At 49.8% G+C, this 22,219-nt stretch overlaps 2 protein-coding genes across 4 annotated transcripts; both read left to right on the top strand.

Annotated features, from left to right (window-relative positions):
- The first annotated feature begins 5,539 nt into the window (after nucleotides 1–5,539).
- LOC142015911 (cytochrome P450 2H2-like) lies at nucleotides 5,540–20,721 on the top strand. 3 transcript variants are annotated; one of them, XM_074999862.1, is made up of 9 exons: nucleotides 5,540–5,733; nucleotides 6,615–6,727; nucleotides 7,499–7,661; nucleotides 8,088–8,237; nucleotides 15,739–15,899; nucleotides 16,577–16,718; nucleotides 17,364–17,551; nucleotides 18,567–18,708; nucleotides 19,560–20,721. In XM_074999862.1, exons 2-9 carry the CDS (start codon nucleotides 6,707–6,709, stop codon nucleotides 19,739–19,741), a joined length of 1,149 nt encoding a protein of 382 aa, XP_074855963.1. In that variant the 5' UTR covers nucleotides 5,540–5,733; nucleotides 6,615–6,706; the 3' UTR covers nucleotides 19,742–20,721. The 3 variants fall into 3 exon arrangements, with proteins under 3 accessions (XP_074855963.1, XP_074855962.1, XP_074855964.1); XM_074999861.1 differs by lacking the exon at nucleotides 5,540–5,733 and having other exon boundaries at nucleotides 6,427–6,727; XM_074999863.1 differs by lacking the exons at nucleotides 5,540–5,733; nucleotides 7,499–7,661 and having other exon boundaries at nucleotides 6,677–6,727.
- On the top strand, nucleotides 9,006–11,812 carry LOC142015761 (uncharacterized). The gene is made up of 3 exons (XM_074999561.1): nucleotides 9,006–9,027; nucleotides 9,953–10,177; nucleotides 11,000–11,812. The coding sequence occupies exons 1-3, from the start codon at nucleotides 9,006–9,008 to the stop codon at nucleotides 11,524–11,526; spliced, it is 774 nt and encodes a 257-aa protein (XP_074855662.1). The 3' UTR covers nucleotides 11,527–11,812.
- Nucleotides 20,722–22,219: the final 1,498 nt, after the last annotated feature.

Below are 22,219 nucleotides of genomic sequence, written 5' to 3'. Positions count from 1 at the left end.
GGCTTGGAGGTGTGAAGTAGATAGAGGATCTGAGGGATTTGTGCCCCATATTAATTGAGCCAACCTCAAAATGACTCCCGAGGAAAGACCTCAGGCACAGTCCAGTCAGAAAGACATTCAGCCATGTTTTTAGTGCTCAAAGCACATGTAATGGTCTCCAGAGCTTTCACAGGATTTTTAGCAGATTTTTTCCGAAATAGATCTCTGATTAGCATTTGGCACCCTAAATGCAGCTCCTGTCTCTAGTGTACCCATCTCTTGGGTATCCTGACAGGCTCAGCCAGGCTTAATTAGTTTGGGAGGATTCCCTGCCTTATCACAGAATCATAGGGCTGGAATGGACCTCAGGAGGTCATCTAGTCCAGCCCCCTCCTTCAAGCAGGATCAACCCCCACTAAGTCATCCCAGGCAGGACCTTGTCCAGCCGGGACTAAAAAACCTCAAGGGATGGAGAATCCACCACCTCTCTAGGCGACACATTCCGATGCTTCACCACCCGCTTGGTGAAGAAGTTTTTCCTGATATCTAACCTACACCTTTCCCTCTTCAGCTTCAGACCATTACTCCTTGTTCTGACATCTGACACCATTGAGAACAGTTTCTCACCCTTCTTTTTAGAGCTCCCCTTCCGAAGCTGAAGGCTGCTATTAAATCACCTCGAAGTCTTCTCTTCTGTTAATTAAACAAGCCCAAATCCCTCAGCCTATCCTCATAGATCTTGTGCTCCAGACCCTGAATTATTTTTGTTGCCCTCCGCTGAACTTGCTCCAGCAAATCCACATCCTTTTTATACTGGGGTGCCCAAAACTGGACACAGTATTCCAGATGTGGCGTCACCAGTGCCGGATAAAGAGGAATGACTACTTCTCTAGATCTGCTCAAAATGTTCCTCCTAATGCACCCTAGTATGCCATTAGCTTTCTTGGCTACAAGGGCACACTGTTTACTCAAATCCAGCCTTTCATCCACCATAAGCCCTGGGTCCCTTTCCATCGTACTGCTGCTGAGCCAGTCGGTCCCCAGCCTGTAACAATGTTTGGGATTCTTCTGCTCCAGGTGCAGGACTCTACACTTCTCCTTATTAAACCGCATCAGATTTCTTTTCACCCAGTCCTACAATTTATCCAAGTCCCTCTGGATTCTGTCTCTACCCTCCAACATATGTGCCTCTCCCCCTAGTTTTGTGTCATCCGCATACTTGGTGAGCGTGCAACCCAGTCCCTCATCCATGTCATTAATAAAGATGTTGAATAACACCGGCCCCAGAACCGAGCCTTGCGGCACTCCGCTTGAAACAGACCGCCATCCAGATATTGAACCGCTGACCACAACCCGTTGGGCCCGACCATCAAGGCAGCTTTCTATGCATCTTATAGTTCAAGGATCCAATCCATACTTCCTGAACTTATGGACAAGAATGTTGTGGGAGACCGTATCAAAAGCCTTGCTGAAATCAAGGTATATCACATCCACTGGCTTCCTCATGTCCACAGAACTTGTTACCTCATCATTGAAGCTAATCAGATTGGTGAGGCAGGACTTGCCCCTGGTGAATCCATTTTGGCTACTTTTGATCACTTTCCCCTCTTCCAAGTGCTTCCAAATGGATTCCTTGAGGATTCCCTCCATTATTTTCCCAGGGATTGAGGTAAGGCTGACAGGTCTATAGTTCCCTGGATTGTCCTTCTTTCCTTTTTTAAAGATGAGCACTACGTTTGCCTTCACATCCCTTGCCAGCTGCAGTTTCAATTGTGCTTTCGCTTTCCTGGTTACTGCCTGGCATTCTCCAGCCGTATGTTTATACTCCTCCTTCGTCAACTCTCCACGTTTCCATTTCTTGTATGCATCCTTTTTGAGTTTAAGCTGACTAAGGATTTCTCTGGTAAGCCAAGCTGGTTGCCTACCATCTTTGCATTTCTTACTACGCAGCGGGATTGTTTGTTCCTATGCCTTCAGTAAGACTTCTTTAAAATTCTTCCAGTTCTCTTCAACTCTTTTCCCCTTCATCTTTGTTTCCCAAGGGATCCTGCTTATCCGGTCTCTTAGGGAGTCAAAGTCTGCTCTTCTGAAATCAAGGGTCTGTATGTTACTGCTCACCCTTCTTCCTTTCATCCGGATCCTGAAATCTATGATTTCATGGTTGCTGCAGCCCAGGTTCCCCCCCATTTCTATTTCTTCTACTAGTTCTTCTCAGTTTGTGAGCAGCAGGTCAAGTTGTGCACGGCCCCTGGTCGGTTCCTTCAGCACTTGTACCAAGAAGTTATCTCCAACATTCTCCAAAAACTTCCTGGATTGTCTGTGTGCTGATGTACTGGTCTCCCAACAAAAGTCCGGATGGTTAAAGTCTCCCATGAGAACCAGGGCCTGTGATTTGGAAGCTTCACTAAGCTGCCTGAAGAAAGCCTCATCTCTCTCCTCTCCCTGATCTGGCGGCCTATAACAGATACCAACTACAACATCACCTCTGTTACTTCCACCTCTAAGCTTAACCCAAAGACACTCAACTGGATTTTCTCCTTCCTCATACTGGAGCTCTGAGCAATCATGCTGCTCCCTCACACAGAGCACAACTCCTCTTCCTTTTCTCCCCGTCTGTCCTTCCTAAACAATTTATAACCTTCCACGACAGTGCTCCAGTTATGCGAATCGTCCCACCATGTCTCCATTATTCCAACCACCTCACACTTGTGTGACTGTGCCAGGGCCCCGAATTCTTCCTGTTTGTTCCCCAGGCTTCTGGCATTAGTGTACAAGCATCTTAGAGAAGGGCTGATTGGCCCACTTTCTCCTCTTCACCCAGGAAACCCACTTGATTGTTCCCTCCTCCTTCCCCACTTACCTCCGGGCTTGTGTCACCTTCCCCCGACAAACCTAGTTTAAAGCCCTTCTCACTACGTTTGCAAGCCTGCCCGCAAAGATGCTCTTTTCTCTTTTAGTGAGGTGGATCCCATCTCTTCTTAGCAATCCCTGTTCATGAAACAGAATCCTATGGTCAAAGAAACCAAATCCTTCCTTGCTACCTCACCTACACAACCACGCATTTACTTCTGTGATTCGACGATCCCTCCACGGACCCCTTCCTTCCACAGGGAGGATAGACGAGAAGAGCACCTGTGCTCCGTATTCCTTGATCATTCTCCCGAGGGTTACGAAGTCTGCCGTGATCTCATCAAAATTGTTCTTGGCTGTATCATTGGTTCCTACATGAAGAAGTAGGAAGGGGTAATAGTCTACAGGTTGAAGAATTTTTGGCAGTGATGCTGTAATATCCTGAATTCTAGCTCCAGGCAAGCAGCAAACTTGCCGGGATTCTAGGTCCGGGCGGCAGATGGATGCCTCCATCCCTCTTAGGCGGGAGTCCCCGACCACCACCACTCGTCTTTTTCTCTTGGGGTGGTGGTCATAGAACTCTCATCCCTAGGACTGCGCATCCCACGGCTTCTAAACTGTGGGGACCCTTTCAGATACCTCCCAGGGATTTTATCAGCCCCAGTTATCTCTGCCGTGTCACCTGTGGAGAGAGGCTCAAAGCAGTTACTTAACTCCACTGGAACTGGAGCGACTGGAACTGGTTTTCTCCTCCTGGAGGTCACATGCTTCCAGTTCTCCCCCTTGTTTTGGGCAGCCTGCTGTTCCCACAGTATCATCTGTTGCCTTCACCCTCTCTGATGGACCTGAGGGTTGATATTTGTGCCTCAAGTCCCTTAACCTTCTTCTCTTCTAAAATGGCTACCAGCTTACACTGGGTACAGAGAAAATCCTCCTTTTTATCGTTCGGGAGAAGGACAAACATGGCACATGACATGCAGGTCACAACAACAGACCTCTCACCAGCCATATCACTCTCCATTTTTCCCTTTTCAGAGATCCCTTATTTGTTTCTAGTGCCGCCTTGAAGGGCACAAGACAAACCCCGTATAAGAAAGGTGAAAACAGGTATGGGGCTCCTCCCTAAGGTGAACTCCCAGGCAAATTCCCTGTTAGCTGCAACTGTTAGCTGCTCGCAGGGTTTTCTGGGGCTGCCTTCTTACAGAGCTGTTAGCTGGTTAGGCCTGGCTCAGAGCCTTTGCCTCCAATCTAATGAGCCCTTGAAGGCCCACCTGGAAGGAAGCTCTCCCAATTCTTACAAACTGCCAAACACGCTTTCCAGCTGCCCCGCTCTGCAAAACAGATGCTCAGACACACAGGCAGCTAAGGAAAATGCCCCTCACTGCAAAATGAAACAAATGCACAGGCACCACAGACAGAAATTCAACCCACCAGCTCACAATACAGCCCCCTCAAATGCCACACTCACCTGAGCTCCTCTAGGATGCTTTCCCAGGCAAACTCCCTGTTAGCTGCTCCTGTTCGCTGCTCCCAGATTTGCACAACTACTGCAACAGGGGAGCTGCTCCCATTAACGTCCCCTTCCCCACTCCCCAGCAGGCTTTTGCAGGTTTCTGAAAGCAGTGCAAGCAAAGGAACATGAGAACTGCCGTACTGGGTCAGACTAATGGTCCACAGAACCCCGTATCCTGCCAATAACAGGTACTTCAGAGGGAATGAACAGAACGGGACAATTTATCCAGTGATTTATCCACTGTCAGTGTCCGGCAGTCAGAGGTCTCAGGACACGAAGAACATGGATGGTATCCCTGACCATCGTGTCTTATAGCTGTTGATGCACCCATCCTCCAAGAACTTCTCTGCTTGTTTTAACCCTGCCATCAGATGTCACTGATTGTATCGTGATCAGCCAGATATTGACAGGTGTTCGGCTGCATGCAGGCGTTGACCCTGTGTGCCGCCCTGGTTCTGCCCAGATAGCCAGCACAGCAGACTCTGAGAGAACCCCTGAGATGCACACAATCAGGTCAGGTGCAAGGTGTCTGGACAGGTTAACTGTCTTGAGCTTTGCTCAGTATAGATCTAGCTCGCACGGTAAGATGTGGACAGTTATGCTACCACATGTATGGCCATTGCAATGGACCTGCTCAGTGAGAGGTGGGATTTTCCGTTGCCACATATAGACAAAGACAGCCCCTCCGAGATACATTTCCATGCCTAGCTAAGAGGAAGTTACCCAGCACTCCTAACCTATCATGCTGTCCTCTGGCTTACCTAGATACCACTGATTAACTTGCAAAGGGGATTCAACCAAATATCACTCTCAGGATGTCATTCTGCCCATACCCGAGTGAACCCCCAAGGACCACACAATCAGATCAGGTGCATGGGTGTCAGGCCAGGTTCCTTGTGGGTGTGCACAGTGGGTCATTTCAGGATGATTTGGGCAGTTTTACAGGGAGTCAGTTTTGGGCTAAGGGCCCTGCTGTCAATGTGTGCACAAGGGAAAGGGAGATGAGATATTAATAAGGGTTCAAAGACATTCATTCCTTGTGTCGCAACTCCCGTCACCTTTGTTAGTCCAGAGTTCATCTCATTAACTGAGAGGGAGCGAGAGCTCCTATTGGCTAATTTCTTGTGCCCACTTTTGCTCTTTACGGTATAAAAAGGGAGAACTCTGAACTATAACATAATCCCCAGAGGCCTTGTTACAGGTAGCCATGGTTCCCAGCTCCCCTCCACTCCCAGCTCTCCACTTGCGGGAGCTGGGAAAGTGACAAGCGCTGCTGCCAAGATCAGTATCCTGGCTCTCAGGAGTGGGGAGGAGCTCTGCTAGGTTTCCAGGCTCACCTGACTTGCATGAAATTCAACTCGTACTTGGCTGCCCAGGAATACAACCTACCTGTAAGTTGGGAGTTTACTGTTGTGTTACAAAGAGTTTAAGAGCTAAGAACATGCTATGAAAAATATGGTATCACAACCTACCTAGCGTGTGGAAGTACAGATAAGGAAAAGAGATGGGCAGGAGGGATAACTCAGTGGTTTGAGAACTGGCCTGTTAAACTCAGGGTTGTGAGCCCAACCTCTGGGGAGGTCATTTAGGGATTGGAACAAGCTGAAATCAGGCATGGTGCTTGGTCCTGCCAAGAGGGCAGGGGATTGGACAAGATGACCTACAAGGGTCCCTTCCAGTCCTTGGAGATGTGTGTCTCTATCTTATATTTGAAATCTTCATGCATAAGCATAAGAAGTTCGATGGGGTCAGAGGTATTATATAAAAAGAGGTTCCCTTATTTGAGTAAAAGTGACCCACGGAATGAACCCAATGGTTGACCCTATGGGACACCTCAGCTGAAATCATCCCTCTGTCAATGATCAGTAATTGAGAGGCCGGCTGGAAGGATCTTTAAGAAGGTGTGTGTGGCTGCACTTTTGGGGATTTCATGAAAAGAGAAAAGGGAGGGAGGTGGGTTAAGTCATATCTCAGGGAGAGGCAGTTGATATGCAAACAAAAGGTCAGAGGAGTCCATTTTGACTTTGTCAGCATCTAATCAACTTGGTTGGCCCTAGATAATCGTGTTGACCCACAAGAAAGGAGAGTCCTCATTGGCTAATTGCTTGAACTTCGCACTGTTTTTTGTCAGCAATATACAGAGTGTGGGTTCTGAAATCCAAAGTAATCTCTTTCCAGAAACCAGAAGAATTGCTGGAATCTTTAATGGAGCCTTTGGGAACAACCACTCTTTTCCTATTCATTTGTGTTTCTTGCCTTTTTTTCTTTTCAGCATGGAGAAAAAGGTCTGGAAGGGGAAAGCTGCCACCTGGCCCCCTTGCTTTTCCCATCATAGGAAATGTCCTGCAGCTGAATTTGAGGAATATGAGCCAATCTCTACATAAGGTAATGGACTTTTTTTCCTTATCAGTGGCTTTGTCACAGGGAGGCCAAATGTGGGCAAGAATGTTGTGGGAGACTGAAGCAAAGGTTTGCCTCAGTCAAGGTGTAACATGTCCACAGAGTCACTTACCTCAGCATAGAAGCTATTGTGATTACTTGGGCATCACTTGCCCTTGAAGAATCCATGTTGACTACTCTCGATCACTTTTCTGTCCTCCAAGTGCTTCAAAATGGATTCCTTGAGCATGAACTCCATGATTTTTCCAGGGACTGAAGTAAGGCTGATTGGTCTCTAATTCCCTGGTTTGTCCTTCATTCCTTTTTAAAAGATGGGCACCACATCTGCCTTTTTCCAAACATCTGAGACCTCTCCCGATTTCCACAAGCTTTCAAAGATAATAGCCAAAGGCTCTGCAACAACATCTGCCATTTCCCTCAACAGCCTTATCGCCGCCCTTACTTCTCTGCTGGTGCGATGCTGCCTTGAGAGCTGGGCACCAAAGCAGCCACTGGTGTTGCCACTCTGCCCTGCCTTCAGAGCTGCATGGGGCCTTTGTTTTGGGAGCGTGGCAATAAAAACCACAGCCACAAAGCAAGGCCGTGTGATCAAATAAATTAGAGAAGCACCGGGCTGGAGATTTAGGTAGGGAGTATGAGGATCTACATTTTGGATTTAGGTGCTTTTGTCCTTTTCTACGTGACATGAGCTACTCATATTTTTACGTTAAGTGGCTTTAGTAAAATACATTGGTCTGTTGTGTTAATCAATGACAGCTCAGTGTGAAGCACGGCCCAGTTTTCACCGTATACTTCGACTCCGAGCTGATTGTGCTGCTGTCTGGATACACGGCTGTGAAGGAAGCACTGATTGACCAAGGGCAGGAGTTCAGTGGAAGAGGAACCCTGCCATTGTTTGAGAAGATTGCCAAAGGAAGAGGTACATTTCAGAGGCGTATCACTGATGTTCTCTGCATATGGAGAACACGACTCACAAGACAGCTGGTGTTTTGCTTGGCCCTGTTCTTTGAGTGATTCTAACTTTAGCTGCCTTGTGATATCCCAGTGCAGTTCTGATTTTTATCAAGTACCAGTATATTCCTTTTGCTCTAATTACTGTGCCACTTTACACTGTGTTGGTGAATAAAACACAGCCATTGGGCTAACAACTGATGGAAAGAACCAGATGGAGGATTTTGTTACCTATACATGTCAATGTCGTTTTGTGTTGTTAGTAGAAGACAAATACCATAATCTTTGAGTTCATGTTCTTTCAGTGACCAATATATCCTTAGGTTAGACAATTTGGAAAACTGAGTTGATGGCCACCCCTCCCGCAGCATCCGGTCTCCTCCTGTTTTTCCAGGTATTATCTTCAGCAACGGGGAGCGATGGAAGCAGCTTTGCCGGTTTGCCATCACCAACCTGAGAAACTTTGGGATGGGGAAGAAGAGCATTGAGCTGCGAATCCAGGAGGAAGCCCGTTTTCTGGTGGAAAGGCTCAGAAACACACAGGGTGGGGATTTGCTGTTTGTGTGCTGGAAACTGAAGAGTTGGCTAAAGACTCTCTTGTTTTCCTTTTCTTGTGATAGTAACTTTGGTTCAAACAGTAGCTGTGCATATTACAACCTGTGTTTTCCTGAAATTAGCTGCGTGAGAAAAGTTTGTGAGATAAAAGTTCCCGATGGTTATCTCCCATTTTTTCTATTCTCTGGTTTGTGGCCAGTGAGCAAATGGGGAAAGTTTGTCTAGAGCAGGTGTAACTAAACACAGGGAACTGAATTCGGGTGGTTTGGTTTTCTTCAATGTGTAGGGCCAATACAGTTTGCTTATTCTGATTTTCCTCTCTATTAAATGTCCAAGACACGGTGACATCTGTTTTAGGTGATTTTGGCTAATCCACGAATGTTTGAATCCCAATTTACAGTGCTTTCAAAGTGGTGATGATTATTTTATTATTTTATTAAAACTTAGTTAAGTTCTGTTAGTTGCTCAACATCTCAGGCATGATGGGGTCTCCTTTTCTAATAGGTTATGTAAACAAACCGTTAGAGACAGTCCCAACCAGTGTTTGTGTTACTGATACTTGAAGATGCAGAATTGGAGAAAGGAAGGTTTATTTTCTCTTTTTGAGATGGGGAACAAAGACAGAGCGCGATGAAATGTCTCACTTGAGGTCCCACCTGGGAAGTGTCTGACATTGGTGGGAATTTTTCCCAGATTTCCTGAGACCCAGGCCACTGCCTGTCTCTTGCAATATTTAATGCAACAGTTTAGGGCTAAAATGAAGCTGACTGGCCATCTGGGTGAATGGTGTGTGAGAGGGGAAAATGCAGGGAGGCCCATCTCCATTCGGTACTTATAAGCCGTGTCTACACGTGCACGCTACTTCGAAGTAGCGGCACTAACTTTGAAATAGCGCCCGTCACGGCTACACGTGTCGGGTGCTATTTTGAAGTTAACATCGACATTAGGCTGCGAGACGTCGAAGCCGCTAACCCCATGAGGGGATGGGAATAGCGCCCTACTTCGACGTTCAACGTCGAAGTAGGGACCGTGTAGTCGTTGCGCGTCCTGCAACATCGAAATTGCAGGGTCCTCCATGGCGGCCATCAGCTGAGGGGTTGAGAGACGCTCTCTCCAGCCCCTCATCTCAATGGTGGTCGCGTGGAGCGGCCCCTTAAAGGTTCCCTCCCCCTCCCTTCCTGTGCAGGAAGCTGAGGGAACGTGCAGGTGGCAGCCCAGACACGTGGCCAGCCTGCACGTCCATCAGCCACCCAGAACAGGGCCAGCACCTGCCATGGCTGCCCGGCAGCCCCCCCAGCGCCCCCAGGTGACCCCCCCACCAAGGGGAGCGAGGGCAGCCAGGCAGGCAGCCAAACTGGGAAGCGGCAGCGGGGCCCATCCTGGACGGAGGCTGAGCTGCGGGACCTGCTGGGGCTCTGGAGCGAGGAGGAGGTGCTCCAGGTAATGGGGAGCAAGAGGTGGAACGCGGATGCATTTGCTCGGCTGGCCGAGGGCCTGGCTGCCCGGGGTCACCCTGCCCGCACTCTTGACCATGTCAGGAGTAAGGTTAAGGAGCTGCGGCAGGGTTACGCCTCGGCCCGGGATGCGGCCGGCCAATCTGGGGCCGCCCCCGTCACTTGCCCCTTTTACAGGGAGCTCAGGGACATCCTGGGCCCCCAGCACACCTCCTCCCCTCCGGCCACCCTTGACACCTCGGCCGACGAGCCCCAGCAGGCCCTGCAGCCGGAGTCCACTCCGGAGGTAAGCCCCGCACCCCGGGGGACCCCCTGGAGCCCAACCCCGGGCCATTGCGGCAGGAGGAGGAGGAGGAGGAGGAGGGGGGCTCCTCCTCTGCAGAGTCCGGGCTGCAGATCCTCCTCCCGCCCTCCCGGAGCAGCAGCCAGGCGTCCGCCCCCCGGGGATCTCCGGACCGTGGGAGTGGACCGACAGGTATGTACCCCACTCTGGTGCACACCCCCGGGGTTGAGGGGCAGGGGTAATAGATATGTGCCCAGGGCCCCCCACATGCCCAGATGGCCATGGCCCCAAGGACAGCAGTGGCATGTCCCTCACAGGAGTGCATCAGCCCCTGCCCCCCCCCCCAGCACGACAGTGCCATGCCCCATCCCCGGGGCAGGGGGGAGCGAAACCTCGAGGGTCCCCCGGGAGGAGGGGATGGGACACCCTGCAGCAGCAGCAGCAGCAGCAGCAGCATGTGATGGAGTGGGGGGAGTGCAAAATGGAGAGACAGGCTAGATATGAGCAACAAGCTGAATAGCTCCCAGGGGCAAAGGATGATCCTGGGGCTACAGCTGGCAGGTGACACCTCTGCCCTGAACAAAGAGGAGGGAGGAGCCGAGCTGGCTTTGAATTGGGGCGGGGGCGCAGGTAGAGGCTAGGGGAAGGGAGAGCTGGAAGGCAGCCAGCCTGAGGAGGGGGAAAGCTACACCCCAGAGGGGCACCCCTTGGGGTCTTCTCCCCAGGACGGGTTGGAAGGACTGTCTCTGACTGCTGTGCTGTCACTCCTGGGGGAAACTGGGCATCTGTGGCCTAAGAAACCTCTCCTGTCAGACCCTGCTGAGTGAAGTGAGAGTCACTCCCGCCAGGGGACGGGGTGCAGTGCAGGGGGACCCCTGAACCCCATCACAGCAGCATCTCCTGGGGATGGGGATAGGGAACCTGCAGCACAGGGGTGGGGGGACAAGGGCCACGGCTCGGGGCCCACACTAACGCCTGTCTCCACTCTTCTTACCCACCTCCTGTGTTCCGCAGCTGCACCATCGGAAGGACCGGAGAGCGCCGGTGAGGCTTCAGCGGTCCTGGGATACCCTCCGGGGCCATCGCTCCAAGCCAGCCCCTCGGCGGAGGACCGACCGGCCCCACGGCGGGAAAGACGGCGGACCCTGCAACACCACACGGCGGCGACAGACCCCCAGCTGCTGGCCATCCATCGCCAGCAGTCGGAGGTCGCGGAGCAGCGTCTGCAGGTGGAGCAACGCCGCCTCCACCTGCAGGAGCGGGCGCTGGCCTGGCTCCAAGAGGCATGGGGGGCCTACATGGAGACATTCAACTATCTCATGGACAACCTGGCTCCCCGTGCCGCGCTGGCCGCCTCAGTGCCCGCCCTGCCTGCTCCACCCGCCGTGCCACCCGCTGCTCCGCTCATCACCGCGCCGTCCGCCATCTCCCCGCCACCGAGGGCTGGACCGCCGAGGGACACCTGGGGCCAGCTGAGACTCGCCGGACGTATCTTCCAGTCCGCCCGGCCCCCAGCCAGCCTCGCACAGGGCTGCGGCTGAGGCGGGGCTCCTGGCCACCCACCCCCAGTGCCGGACTATAGGGGTGTGGGGCCCAGGACATGCCCCCACCCTTGTATATAGTTGGACTTATGTATTTGTGCCCCCTGTTTGCCCAGTCCCCCCCATGTAAATAGTTCTCCCCGTCCTTCCAATCCCTGGTTTTCTCTTTTTTGTTACATGTAAATATATATGGAAACTTTTTTATTATTCACTCTTATGTTATGGTTTAGTTAGTAGGTCTTGTACATAGTTTTGTCGTTATTAGTTCAAAAACCAGTTAAAAAAAGAAAACCAGTTTCATTTTACCAACGAGTGTGTGCTTTTATTTGTCCAGGAGAAGCTGGGGGGGGTGTGCTGTTGGGAACTCCGTGGTGTGGGCGTAGGGGCAGGGAGTGTTGTGGAGGAATGGTGGGGGCGCAGTGGGGGGCCTGGCAGAGTTCACCCCGTGGCCTCCTCGAAGTGGGCCCGCAGGGCCTCCTGGACCCGGGTCCCTTCGGGGTCCACCAGGCGACTGGGGGCAGCGGGTGGCTGCACGTCACCCCTGCCGGCTTCCACAGCCCAGCCCTGAAAAAAGGCCTCCCCCTTGCTCTCCACCAAATTGTGCAGGGCGCAGCAAGCACCCACAATCTGGGGGATGTTGTTGGGGCCTGCATCCAGGCGGGTCAGGAGACATCTCCAGCGCCCTTTGAGGCGGCCAAATGAGCGCTCCACCACCTGGCGCGCATGGTTCAGGCGCTGGTTGAAGCGCTTCTGGCTGGTAGAGAGATGGCCCGTGTACAGGTGCATGAGCCAGGGCCGGAGGGGGTATGCCGCATCTGCAATGACACAGAGGGGCATGGTGGTGTCCCCCACAGGAATCTCCCACTGGGGGATGTAGGTCCCCGCCTCCAGCCGGCGGTACAGGCCTGAGTTCCGGAAAACCCGGGCGTCGTGGGTGCTGCCAGGCCAGCCCACATAAATGTTCTGGAAACGGCCCCGGCTGTCCACCAAGGCCTGGAGGACCACTGAGTGGTAGCCCTTGCGGGCGATGTACCGTCCTCCACTGTGTTGTGGGGCGCGGATAGGGATGTGAGTCCCATCCAGAGCCCCGAAGCAATTGGGGAAGCCCAGCATGGCAAAGCCCGTGATGGTGGCATCTGGGTCCCCCAGCCTCATGAGCCGGTGGAGGAGCATGGCGTTGATGGCACGCATGACCTGCAGGGAAAGCATATGGGACAGCACCAATGAGGGGTGAGCAGGGTGTGCGTAGCCCTGCCCTGCCCTGCCCTGCCAGGGCCCACCTGCCCTCCCCCGCCCCCGGGGGTCCTCTTACCTCCATGAGGACAGCCCCGACAGTGGCCTTGCCGACGCCAAACTGCTGTCCCACGGATCGGTAGCTGTCTGGAGTGGCCAGCTTCCAGACAGCGATGCCGACCCGTTTGTCCACTGGGAGGGCACGTCGCATGGCAGTGTCCTGGTGCCTGAGTGCGGGGGTGAGCCACTGGCACAGCTCCAGAAATGTCTGCTGGCTCATCCTGAAGTTCCTGAGCCAGCGGTCGTCGTCCCACTCCTCAAGCACCAGCCGCTCCCACCAGTCAGTGCTGGTGGGGTAGCTCCACAGGAGGCGGCGTGTGAGGCGGGGGGTGGGTCGGGGTGCTGCAGGGTTGGGGGTTAAGCCCTGCTCCCCTGGGGGCCACTCCTCCTCCTGTGTGGCAAGGAGGTGCTCAGCTGCCTCCCGCATGGCATGGATCAGGGCGAGCCCTGCTCCTGCCGGGAGGGCTGGGTGGACCTCTGGCTGCTGTTGCTGCTGCTGCTGCTGCTGGGGGTCCATGACTGCATCGCCCGAGGTGTGCATGCCTATGGCTCTTCAGACCGCGTGCTGTGCAGGCTGAGTGTGTCTGGGAGGGGCCCTTTAAGGGAGCGGCTAGCTGTTGCCCCGGAAGTGCTAGTCCGCCCTGTGACCCTGTCTGCAGCTGTGTCTGGCACCCCTATTTCGATATGTGCTACTTTGGCGTGTAGATGTTCCCTCGCTGCGCCTATTTCGATGTGGTGCTGCGCAACGTCAAAGTTGAACGTCGACGTTGCCAGCCCTTGAGGACGTGTAGACGTTATTCATCGAAATAGCCTATTTCGATGTTGCTACATCAAAATAAGCTACTTCGAAGTAGGCTTCACGTGTAGACGTAGCTATAAAGAGGAAGTTCTGTTGCTTGTTGTGTATCCTGAGCCAAGAGGCAGCTGCTTCTGTCGGGAATGGCCCAAAAGGGATCTGACTCAATTGCAGCTGCAAAATGAAATAGTTCTACCCCAATATTGGGAAGAGCTGCATTCTGACAAGAACAATGGGACCATGAGGAGAAACGGAAGGGTGAAGGGCTCAGAACGTCTACACGTGCACACTACATAGAAATAGCTTATTTTTAGTCTATTTCGATGAGTAACGTCTACACGTCCTCCAGGGCTGGCAACGTTGATGTTCAACTTCGATGTTGGGCAGCACCATATCGAAATAGGCACTGCGAGGGAACGTCTACACGCCAAAGTAGCACACATCGAAATAAGGGTGCCAGGAACACCTGCAGACAGGGTCACAGGGCAGACTCAACAGCAAGCCGCGCCCTTAAAGGGCTCCTCCCAGACACAGTTGCACTAAACAACACAAGATCCACAGAGCCGACAACTGGTTGCAGACCCTGTGCATGCAGCATGGATCCCCAGCTGCCGCAGCAGCAGCCAGAAGCCCTGGGCTAAGGGCTGCTGCACACGGTGACCATAAACCCGCGCAGGGGCTGTAGAGAGCGCGTCTCTCAACCCCTTAGCTGATGGCTGCCATGGCGGACCCCACTATTTCGATGTTGCGGGACGCGGATCGCCTACACGGTCCCTACTTTGACGTTCAACTTCGAAGTAGGGCGCTATTACCATCCCCTCGGCCGCGTCTACACGTGCACGCTACTTCGAAGTAGTGGCGCCAACTTCGTAATAGCGCCCATCACAGCTACATGTGTTGGGCGCTATTTCGAAGTTGAAATCGATGTTAGGCGGCGAGACGTCGAAGTCGCTAACCCCATGAGGGGATGGGAACAGCGCCCTACTTCGAAGTTGAACGTTGAAGTAGGGCACGTGTAGGCTATCCGCGTCCCGCAACATCGAAATAGTGGGGTCAACCATGGCAGCCATCAGCTGAGGGGTTGAGAGACACTCTCTCCAGCCCCTGAGGGGCTCTATGGTCACCATGTGCAGCAGCCCTTAGCCCAGGGCTTCTGGCTGCTGCTGCCGCAGCTGGGGATCCATGCTGCATGCACAGGGTCTGCAACCAGTTGTCGGCTCTGTGGATCTTGTGTTGTTTAGTGCAACTGTGTCTGGGAGGAGCCTTTTAAGGGAGCGGCTTGCTGTTGAGTCCGCCCTGTGACCCTGTCTGCAGCTGTTCCTGGCACCCTTATTTCGATGTGTGCTACTTTGGCGTGTAGACGTTCCCTCGCCGCGCCTATTTCGATCTGGTGCTGCCCAACGTCGAAGTTGAACGTCGACGTTGCCAGCCCTGGAGGACGTGTAGATGTTATTCATCGAAATAGATTAGTCGCTATATCGAAATAAGCTATTTCGATGTAGTGTGCACATGTAGATGTAGTCCTCATGGGGTTAGTGACTTCGACGTCTCGCCGCCTAACATCGATTTCAAATTCGAAATAGCGCCCAACACATGTAGCCGTGACGGGCGCTATTTCGAAGTTGGTGCCGCTACTTCAAAGTAGCGTGCACGTGTAGATGCGGCCAGAGACACCCAGAACAGCTCAACCCAGCATGGTAACAAGGGGAGAGAAGGCTTGATGATTCCCTGTTCTGTTGATTGCCTTTGGGGCTCCTGGTATGGGCTGCTGTTGGGGAGAGGATACTGGGCTAGGCGGATCTTTGCTCTGGCCATTTTTATGTTCCTGTTTGGGAAACAGTGAGTCTGCCATGCTGGTATCCGGTCTAAAAGAGATGGGACTGTATGATTCTTCCTTCCATTCAGAGAAGGGCAAGAACTCTCAACTGGCACCTGAGAGGGGCTCTCAAAAGGGACTGAGGGCTCACACTAGAAGTGTGACACCACAGCTCTCCCTCCCCAGTGAATATTAGAGACTGCCCTCTAGGCGTGGGGCCACCAGATCCAGAACGTCTCAATAGCATCAAGGGCTGAAGGTGGAAATCGTGATTTATACACTTGACTCTGGCTTTATTTTGCTCCAGGGCGGCCCTTTCACCCCGCTGTCTTCCTCAGCCATGCCATCGCCAACATCATCTGCTCTGTCGTGTTTGGGGACCGGTTTGACTATGAAGATAAGAAATTTCTGACTTTAATTCATCTCATCATGGAAAACAAGAAGTTGTTTGGCTTCATCCTGGTCCAGGTGTGTTCTGGAGTTTCTTCTGCTTCACTGTGGATGGAGGGAAGGAGGCTTTTTTAAATATTTCTTTTCCTGTTCATTTCCCTTAAATAGGTGTTTGTGGTTCTCATCATGGTCCCGTTCTCCTTGTCAGACTGCAGCTATTCCCAATATTGGGGTCAAACTATTTCATTTTGCAGCTGCGATTGAGTCAGTTGGGTAAACACTATGGTTATTTGGCCCACAGTAAAAAAGATGTGTTTTCTCCTTCCACCTTTACAGCTGTACAATTTTTTCCCAACTCTCCTGGATTACATTCCGTGGCCTCACCACAGGGTATTTAAGAATGTTGAGGAGCCCTTACCTCCAGACCTAGCCTACTCCTAACTTACTGGAAATGCCTCTTGCAAATCCCCTTCGATATTTTGCAACAAGAGCCTATTGGCAGTTCTGTCAGGGCCGGCCTTGCTCAGCAGGTAGCGAGACATTTGCATGTTCATGGGGTTTTCCTTCTTTTGGAGCATCAAAGTGAAACCATTTGGCTCCTAGTTTGAAAGTGGTTTCCTCTTTAGCTGAATTTTCTTGAAGACACCAGATGGTTCATAGATTGGGTAGAAGGTGAGAAGGCTCAGGCCTGTATGAACAGATCCCACATGCTCCGAATGTCAATGATGAATGAAATATGACAAAACTCTCTGCAGGAACGACAGAATGACGAGTCAGAATATACCACTGAAAACTTAGCAAGAAGCACAGCAGATTTATTCCTTGCTGGGACAGACACAATCAGCACCACCCTGAGATACGGATTCCTGATACTTCTGAAATACCCACACATAGAAGGTATGACATAGATAGACACAATTGCTAGTTTTGAAGAAATGAGGGTTTCATGTGCTCCCGGGCATCAATCTCTCATAGAGTTCAGACCCCTGCCTCTTATGTCACCGGACAGATCTGGTTGTAGTTGGAAATGATGCATCTCACCACTGTACAGGCTGGTCATTGGTTTACCGAGAGGTGTTTGGGGATGGGTGTTTTAGATCAGTGGGGACAGCTGTTGCCAGTGGAAAAGCACCAACACGTCTGCCTTTACCAAGCCTCCTTATGGGCCGTCTCGGCACAGGGCCATCAAATTAAAGTAGACCACAGGCTAGGAGAAAGCGTATGTGTTTGTGTGGAAGAAGCCTTCACTGCCCTGGCCGAATGGTGCCTAATTTGTGGGTAAGAGGTACCTTTCCATCCCAGGGCTGTCACGACCCTGTGTTCTGTTTGATAACACAGCAAGACATGAGCCATATCACCACCCTATAGCTACAGTGTTGGTTCTTTGTCCTAAGTACCATGTATAGAAGCTTCTGTGACCCTCCAAGTGACCAGTTTTCTTATGTTCCCCATCTAAGAACTGTGTATGTGGCAAAAAAGTGGGGAAAATGGTGAGGACCCTGGAGTCTAACTTTATTCTTAATGTCATCCATTTGCTGACAGAGAAAATTCATGAAGAGATTGATCGTGTGATTGGCCGAGGCCGAATCCCCTGCATGGCAGACCGAAGTCAGATGCCCTTCACAGATGCTGTTTTACACGAGATGCAGAGATTCATTAACCTTGTTCCAATCGGTGTGCCTCATGCTGTGACCAAAGACATTCATTTCAGACAATATCTTATCCCCAAGGTTAGTTTTCAGGGTTTCTCTGTTAAAGTTCACTTCTTCTACCTTTTCCTTTTTGAATTATTCGGAATAGAAATGTTTTGAATGTGGCCGATGTTCTTCACAATTACTGGCATGAAAAAGACCAGAACCCAGCATTCTGCAGGCCCAGGTGTCATTCCGGAGAAAAGACTTTGAACCTTGTTTACCATTTGAGACAAGGAATTGATGTCAAATAGAATGGTCAACAGTTTTGCCTCTTTTTGGGAGTCTCCTAGGCGAGGTCAGTTTCTGGACTGGTTCTGTTTCCTGGCTCCTCCAAGCTTTACACATGCTCAGAAATTAATAAGCAGCCCAACTCAAATTGCTCACAACCTAGGGTGACAACTGAGCTTCACTTTGAGCTATATAGGCATTTTCAGCATTACTGTGTTCCTCTTAGTTCAGGGAAACCATTGGTGTGATAACTCAATCATAAAGACAAGGGAAACTCAGATGCTTCTGAAAGTGAGCTGAGAGCTGCACCTAATATTATTGAATCTGAACCAGCATTTCCTGTAAACATATGCGGCTGCTCAGGAGAGAGTCAGCTGCCACCCAGCTGATGAACAGAGCACCCATAGATAGGTTTTTGTTTCTACCTGTGGTGCGCACACACAGGCTTCTGTGCATATAAAATTAATTCTGCATATTTGGGCAAAAAATCCATGCATGAATGGAAAAGAATACAGGGAACGTTGATCTCAGTCAGACTTTTAAAAACCTCTTTGCCGTCTAAACCAGGGTGATGTTCTAATGGGAGCAGACTTCTCCTGAGATTCCAGCATCTTGTTGTCCAGGGGGGCTGCAGTTTGGTGGGGTTACCTCATCTCCTGGGATGTGATCATTTGTAGTTCTGTTTGAAGCATGACCTTCTGGGGGATGCAAGGAAATGAAGGAAAGGAAAGTCTGTCCCATTTTGTAGCTCAGTGAGTTCTGGGGACTTTTTACTTTGCAATGTAACCACTCAAACTTTGTTTATCTGTATTTACTAAACCAGGGCACCACAGTATTCCCGTTTCTGGAGTCAGTCCTCTGTGACAGCAAGAAATTTCCAAATCCGGTGCAGTTTCACTCAGGGCATTTCTTGGATGAAAATGGTGCCTTTAAGAAAAGTGACTTCTTCATACCTTTTTCTACAGGTAAAAGACACTGTATTTATTTCAGTCTCTAGACCATTCTCTCTTAGCTTTGTCTTGAGCATACAAAGATTCCTCAATCTCTAGTCTTCTCAGCATTTGTAGGTCATCCCTGAGACAGAGCTTCTCATAACAGTGTAGCATCTGTCAATTGCCCGTCTCTTCCTTCCTTCCTTCCTTTCTTTCTTTTTAACGTGCTGAACAAGCATTACTCTCTTCTCTGCCTGGCAACATCCTATCTCCCTTTGTCTATTTGTGTCTCAGCTTGCTGTGGATGAATTGTGATGGAATGCACATGGAAGAGTAAAAATTAAGGGAGTAACGCGCAACAGGGTTGAAGTTAACTGTGCATGAACATCTGGATAGAGAGGAATAGGGGCTGCTTAGTGCATCACATTTATTCTAATCAAGGAAGATTCCCAGTTACTCTGTTGTTCAAAAAAAACCAAACTTGTCTGGTCTTTTGTCTGCCTCCAACCTCCTACTCTCCATATCTGCACCTCTCAGCTTGTTTCTTCCAACTTCCACTGAAGAACCATCAAGCTTAAATATATTAGCTGGTTCGAGATTTGCATTTGTCACCTCTTCCCACCCTGCTCTGTATATTGGTGTTTAAAAGGTTACTGTTCATAAGGAACTCAGCCTTTCAAATGATCTCTTACTGCGGACTCAAATCCGCCAACATTTTCATATCTTCCTGGACTCTTAGAGATGGATTATCTTCTAAACAGTTTTCCTGAATCTCTCGAGGCATCTAACCTTTACCCTGAGGTTTACTTCCATTGTGACGGTATTTAAAGTATATTGCAAACAAAGATCTCCTGCATCTCCTCAAACTTCCTTTTGCCTTGCAGGGAAACGGATCTGTGCCGGAGATGGGCTGGCTCGGATGGAACACTCTTTGGTACTGACAACAATTTTGCAGAATTTTACCTTGAAACCTTTCGTGGATCCCAAAGACATTGATTTAACTGCAGTACCAAACTTTGTGACATATGTACTGAAACTGTACCAGCTCTGTGTTCTGCCTCGCTAAAGATCATGAAAAGCCACCTCAGGCTATGTCGACACATAAAAGCTATTGTGAAATAAGCCATTCCGTAATAGCTTATTTTAACTTAACACAGCTGCATGCAAGAATGCATGACAGCTTTTTTGGAAATAGCACTATTCTGTGTCTTAACAGTGCCTATTTTGAAATAGGCGTTATTTCTCCTGCAGTGAGGTTTAAGAAATTTGAAATAACACACCTGCCATTTTGAATTTATTTTAAAATAGTGTGTAGATGATGTAGATGCTTACAAAGTTATTTGGAAAGAACAGGTCTTATCTTGGAATAACTTTGCTGTGTGGCCATCGCCTCTGAGTCTTAGACTAGCACCTTAATTTGATTGCACGTGATTCCAGATTCATTGGTTTAGCAACAGAAATGAGGTCATTGTCTTGAAACAACCAGGTAAATAACCTTATCTTTTAAGTAACTGTGCTGTGATCAATTTAAACACAATACCAACAAGCAGCTCCGCAATTGTCTCCAAAGGCAGGTCCAATAACACAGCGGTGTTTTCAGCTGGCTCTGGTGGGAATCTACTCTTGACATAAGCTAGATATGTTTTCAGTTCCTTTGTGGTGCCGTTAGCAATGGAGGACACTTCTTCTGACAGCCATAGGCACTGCTTATTTACAAGGGTTCGTAACAGTTTCCAGCCCTTGGGATTTGATCAAAACAGTTGTGGCGATGTCATGCTGATGGTTGGGCATCATGCTTTGATGTGGGGAGCTTCTGCAGCAGTGGCCCGAACCAGAGTTCTCCTCCGCTACTTGTTTGTGCAATTTCAACTATGTGCTGTTAAGCTAATAATCTTTCACTTGACAGCTTATTTCTCCAGCTCACCATCATGCTCCTGTGTTTTTATTTAATTTGCATGTTTATCACCTATTGTTTGACACATTGCAGGTGAGTTCTGGTCTGGATATGGTCTGCAGAAGTGGGTCTGTCCCACGAAAGCTCACCTAATAAACTATTTTGCTAGTCTTTAAAGTGCTTCTTGACTGCTTTTTGTTTTGATAGTGTATAGACTAGCACGGCTTCCTCTCTGTTACTACACAATAGTCTGTGTTTAGCAAGTTGATCAGATGCACTGTGCTTTGGGAGCTATACTTCTATGTCTATCAAATAAACAGCCCCCTTAAGCTAGAGGCTGGGACGTGCTTACCTTTGTGCTTTCTTTCTCATTTCCATTTGTTTTTCCTTCCAGCTCTGAGTATCAAATCATGTATCTATTACCTCTGTACATAGAGAGACGTTCTTCCTGTCTTCACTCATAAAGTACCTGCTGTGCTCCTGTAAATGCCTTCTTAACCCCAACCAAATGTTGCCCGGCTCGTATAGCTGCTTGTGCGACATTTCACACTGATGACACAAAATCCCTAAAATCGCAGGAGCACTTTTTGGGAGGCAGCACTTTCCAGATCCTTCTTTCCTTTGAATCTACAATGCTGGCCATTCCTCTGCTTGGGCAGATGTTTGTACATCATTAGAAAGTTAAAAGAAAAAACACTTGATGCAGTCCAAGCTCTCTGTTGTCCAACACAATTGTTGTAAAATGTTTATTTAATCTTTCAATCTTTTACATTTTTTAGTTCAAGTCTGTAAATTTTCCCATGTCTTTAGCTTTGTAACCAAGAGGACTTTTCAAAAGGGAAGCTGTCACCTCTTCTCTAACATTAAGAACTTTGTTTGTTATCAACCATCCACTACTATAATACAGTAACTGCGACTAAAGCTGGACTGGAAAGTGAAACATTTCAAAGGTTGGAGGGGGGAAAAACCCAAAAGCTTTGCAAAATTGATGGACAGGAAGTTGAGCCACATTTCATTTTGGAAACCCCAAAATGTTCCTGCAATGGAAACATTTCAGAACTTGTCAAGTGAACTACGTTCCCACGGCTTGTGGTTTCCCCAGCAAAAGCTGGAAGGCCAAGCAGATTGGGAACCAGGTTGCTGTGGAGCCCTGGCCGATGAGTATTAGCGTTACAGCTATCTTCCAAATGGACTGAGAACGGAGCTGGAATCCTGGGGAGCCAGAGACTTGCGAGCTCAGACTACTAAGGGTATATATGGCAGGTGAAGCCCATGAGAGAATGAAAGGGCTGTAGGGAGGAGGTCTGTGGACCCAGGTTTTGTCCCTTTCCTCTTAGGGAGTGACAATGAGGAAATCCATGGAGATAGGAATTTCTTGATTACTCCCCTGGCCTAGGGAATCTGACAAGAGTCTTGAAGGTGTAAGGTAGCTACAGGATCTGAGGGCTCTGTGTCCCATATTAATTTAGCCAACCCCAAAATGACTCCCAAGGAAAGACCTTAGGCACTGTGCAGTGACAATCAGCCATGGTTTTAGCACTCAAAGCACATGCAATGGACTCCAGAGCTTTCACAGGATTTTTAGCAGATATTTCCCTAAATAGATCTCTGTTGATTGGCATTTGGCACCCTAAATACAGCACCTGTCTC

The sequence above is a fragment of the Carettochelys insculpta genome, chromosome 7 (genome assembly GCF_033958435.1).
Source record: "Carettochelys insculpta isolate YL-2023 chromosome 7, ASM3395843v1, whole genome shotgun sequence".
Taxonomy (NCBI): domain Eukaryota; kingdom Metazoa; phylum Chordata; order Testudines; family Carettochelyidae; genus Carettochelys; species Carettochelys insculpta.
This window is presented reverse-complemented; position numbering and strand designations above follow the sequence as displayed.

Coding starts and splice junctions, on each gene's coding strand:
- LOC142015761 (XM_074999561.1), top strand. CDS start 9,006: ATGAAGCTGACTGGCCATCTGG. Junction 9,028..9,952: donor GAAGCTGACTGGCCATCTGG/GTGAATGGTGTG, acceptor TCGGCCGACGAG/CCCCAGCAGGCCCTGCAGCC. Junction 10,178..10,999: donor CCGTGGGAGTGGACCGACAG/GTATGTACCCCA, acceptor TGTGTTCCGCAG/CTGCACCATCGGAAGGACCG.
- LOC142015911 (XM_074999861.1), top strand. CDS start 6,548: ATGGAGCCTTTGGGAACAACCACTCTTTTCCTATTCATTTGTGTTTCT. Junction 8,238..15,738: donor AAGGCTCAGAAACACACAGG/GTGGGGATTTGC, acceptor ATTTTGCTCCAG/GGCGGCCCTTTCACCCCGCT. Junction 16,719..17,363: donor GAAATACCCACACATAGAAG/GTATGACATAGA, acceptor ATTTGCTGACAG/AGAAAATTCATGAAGAGATT.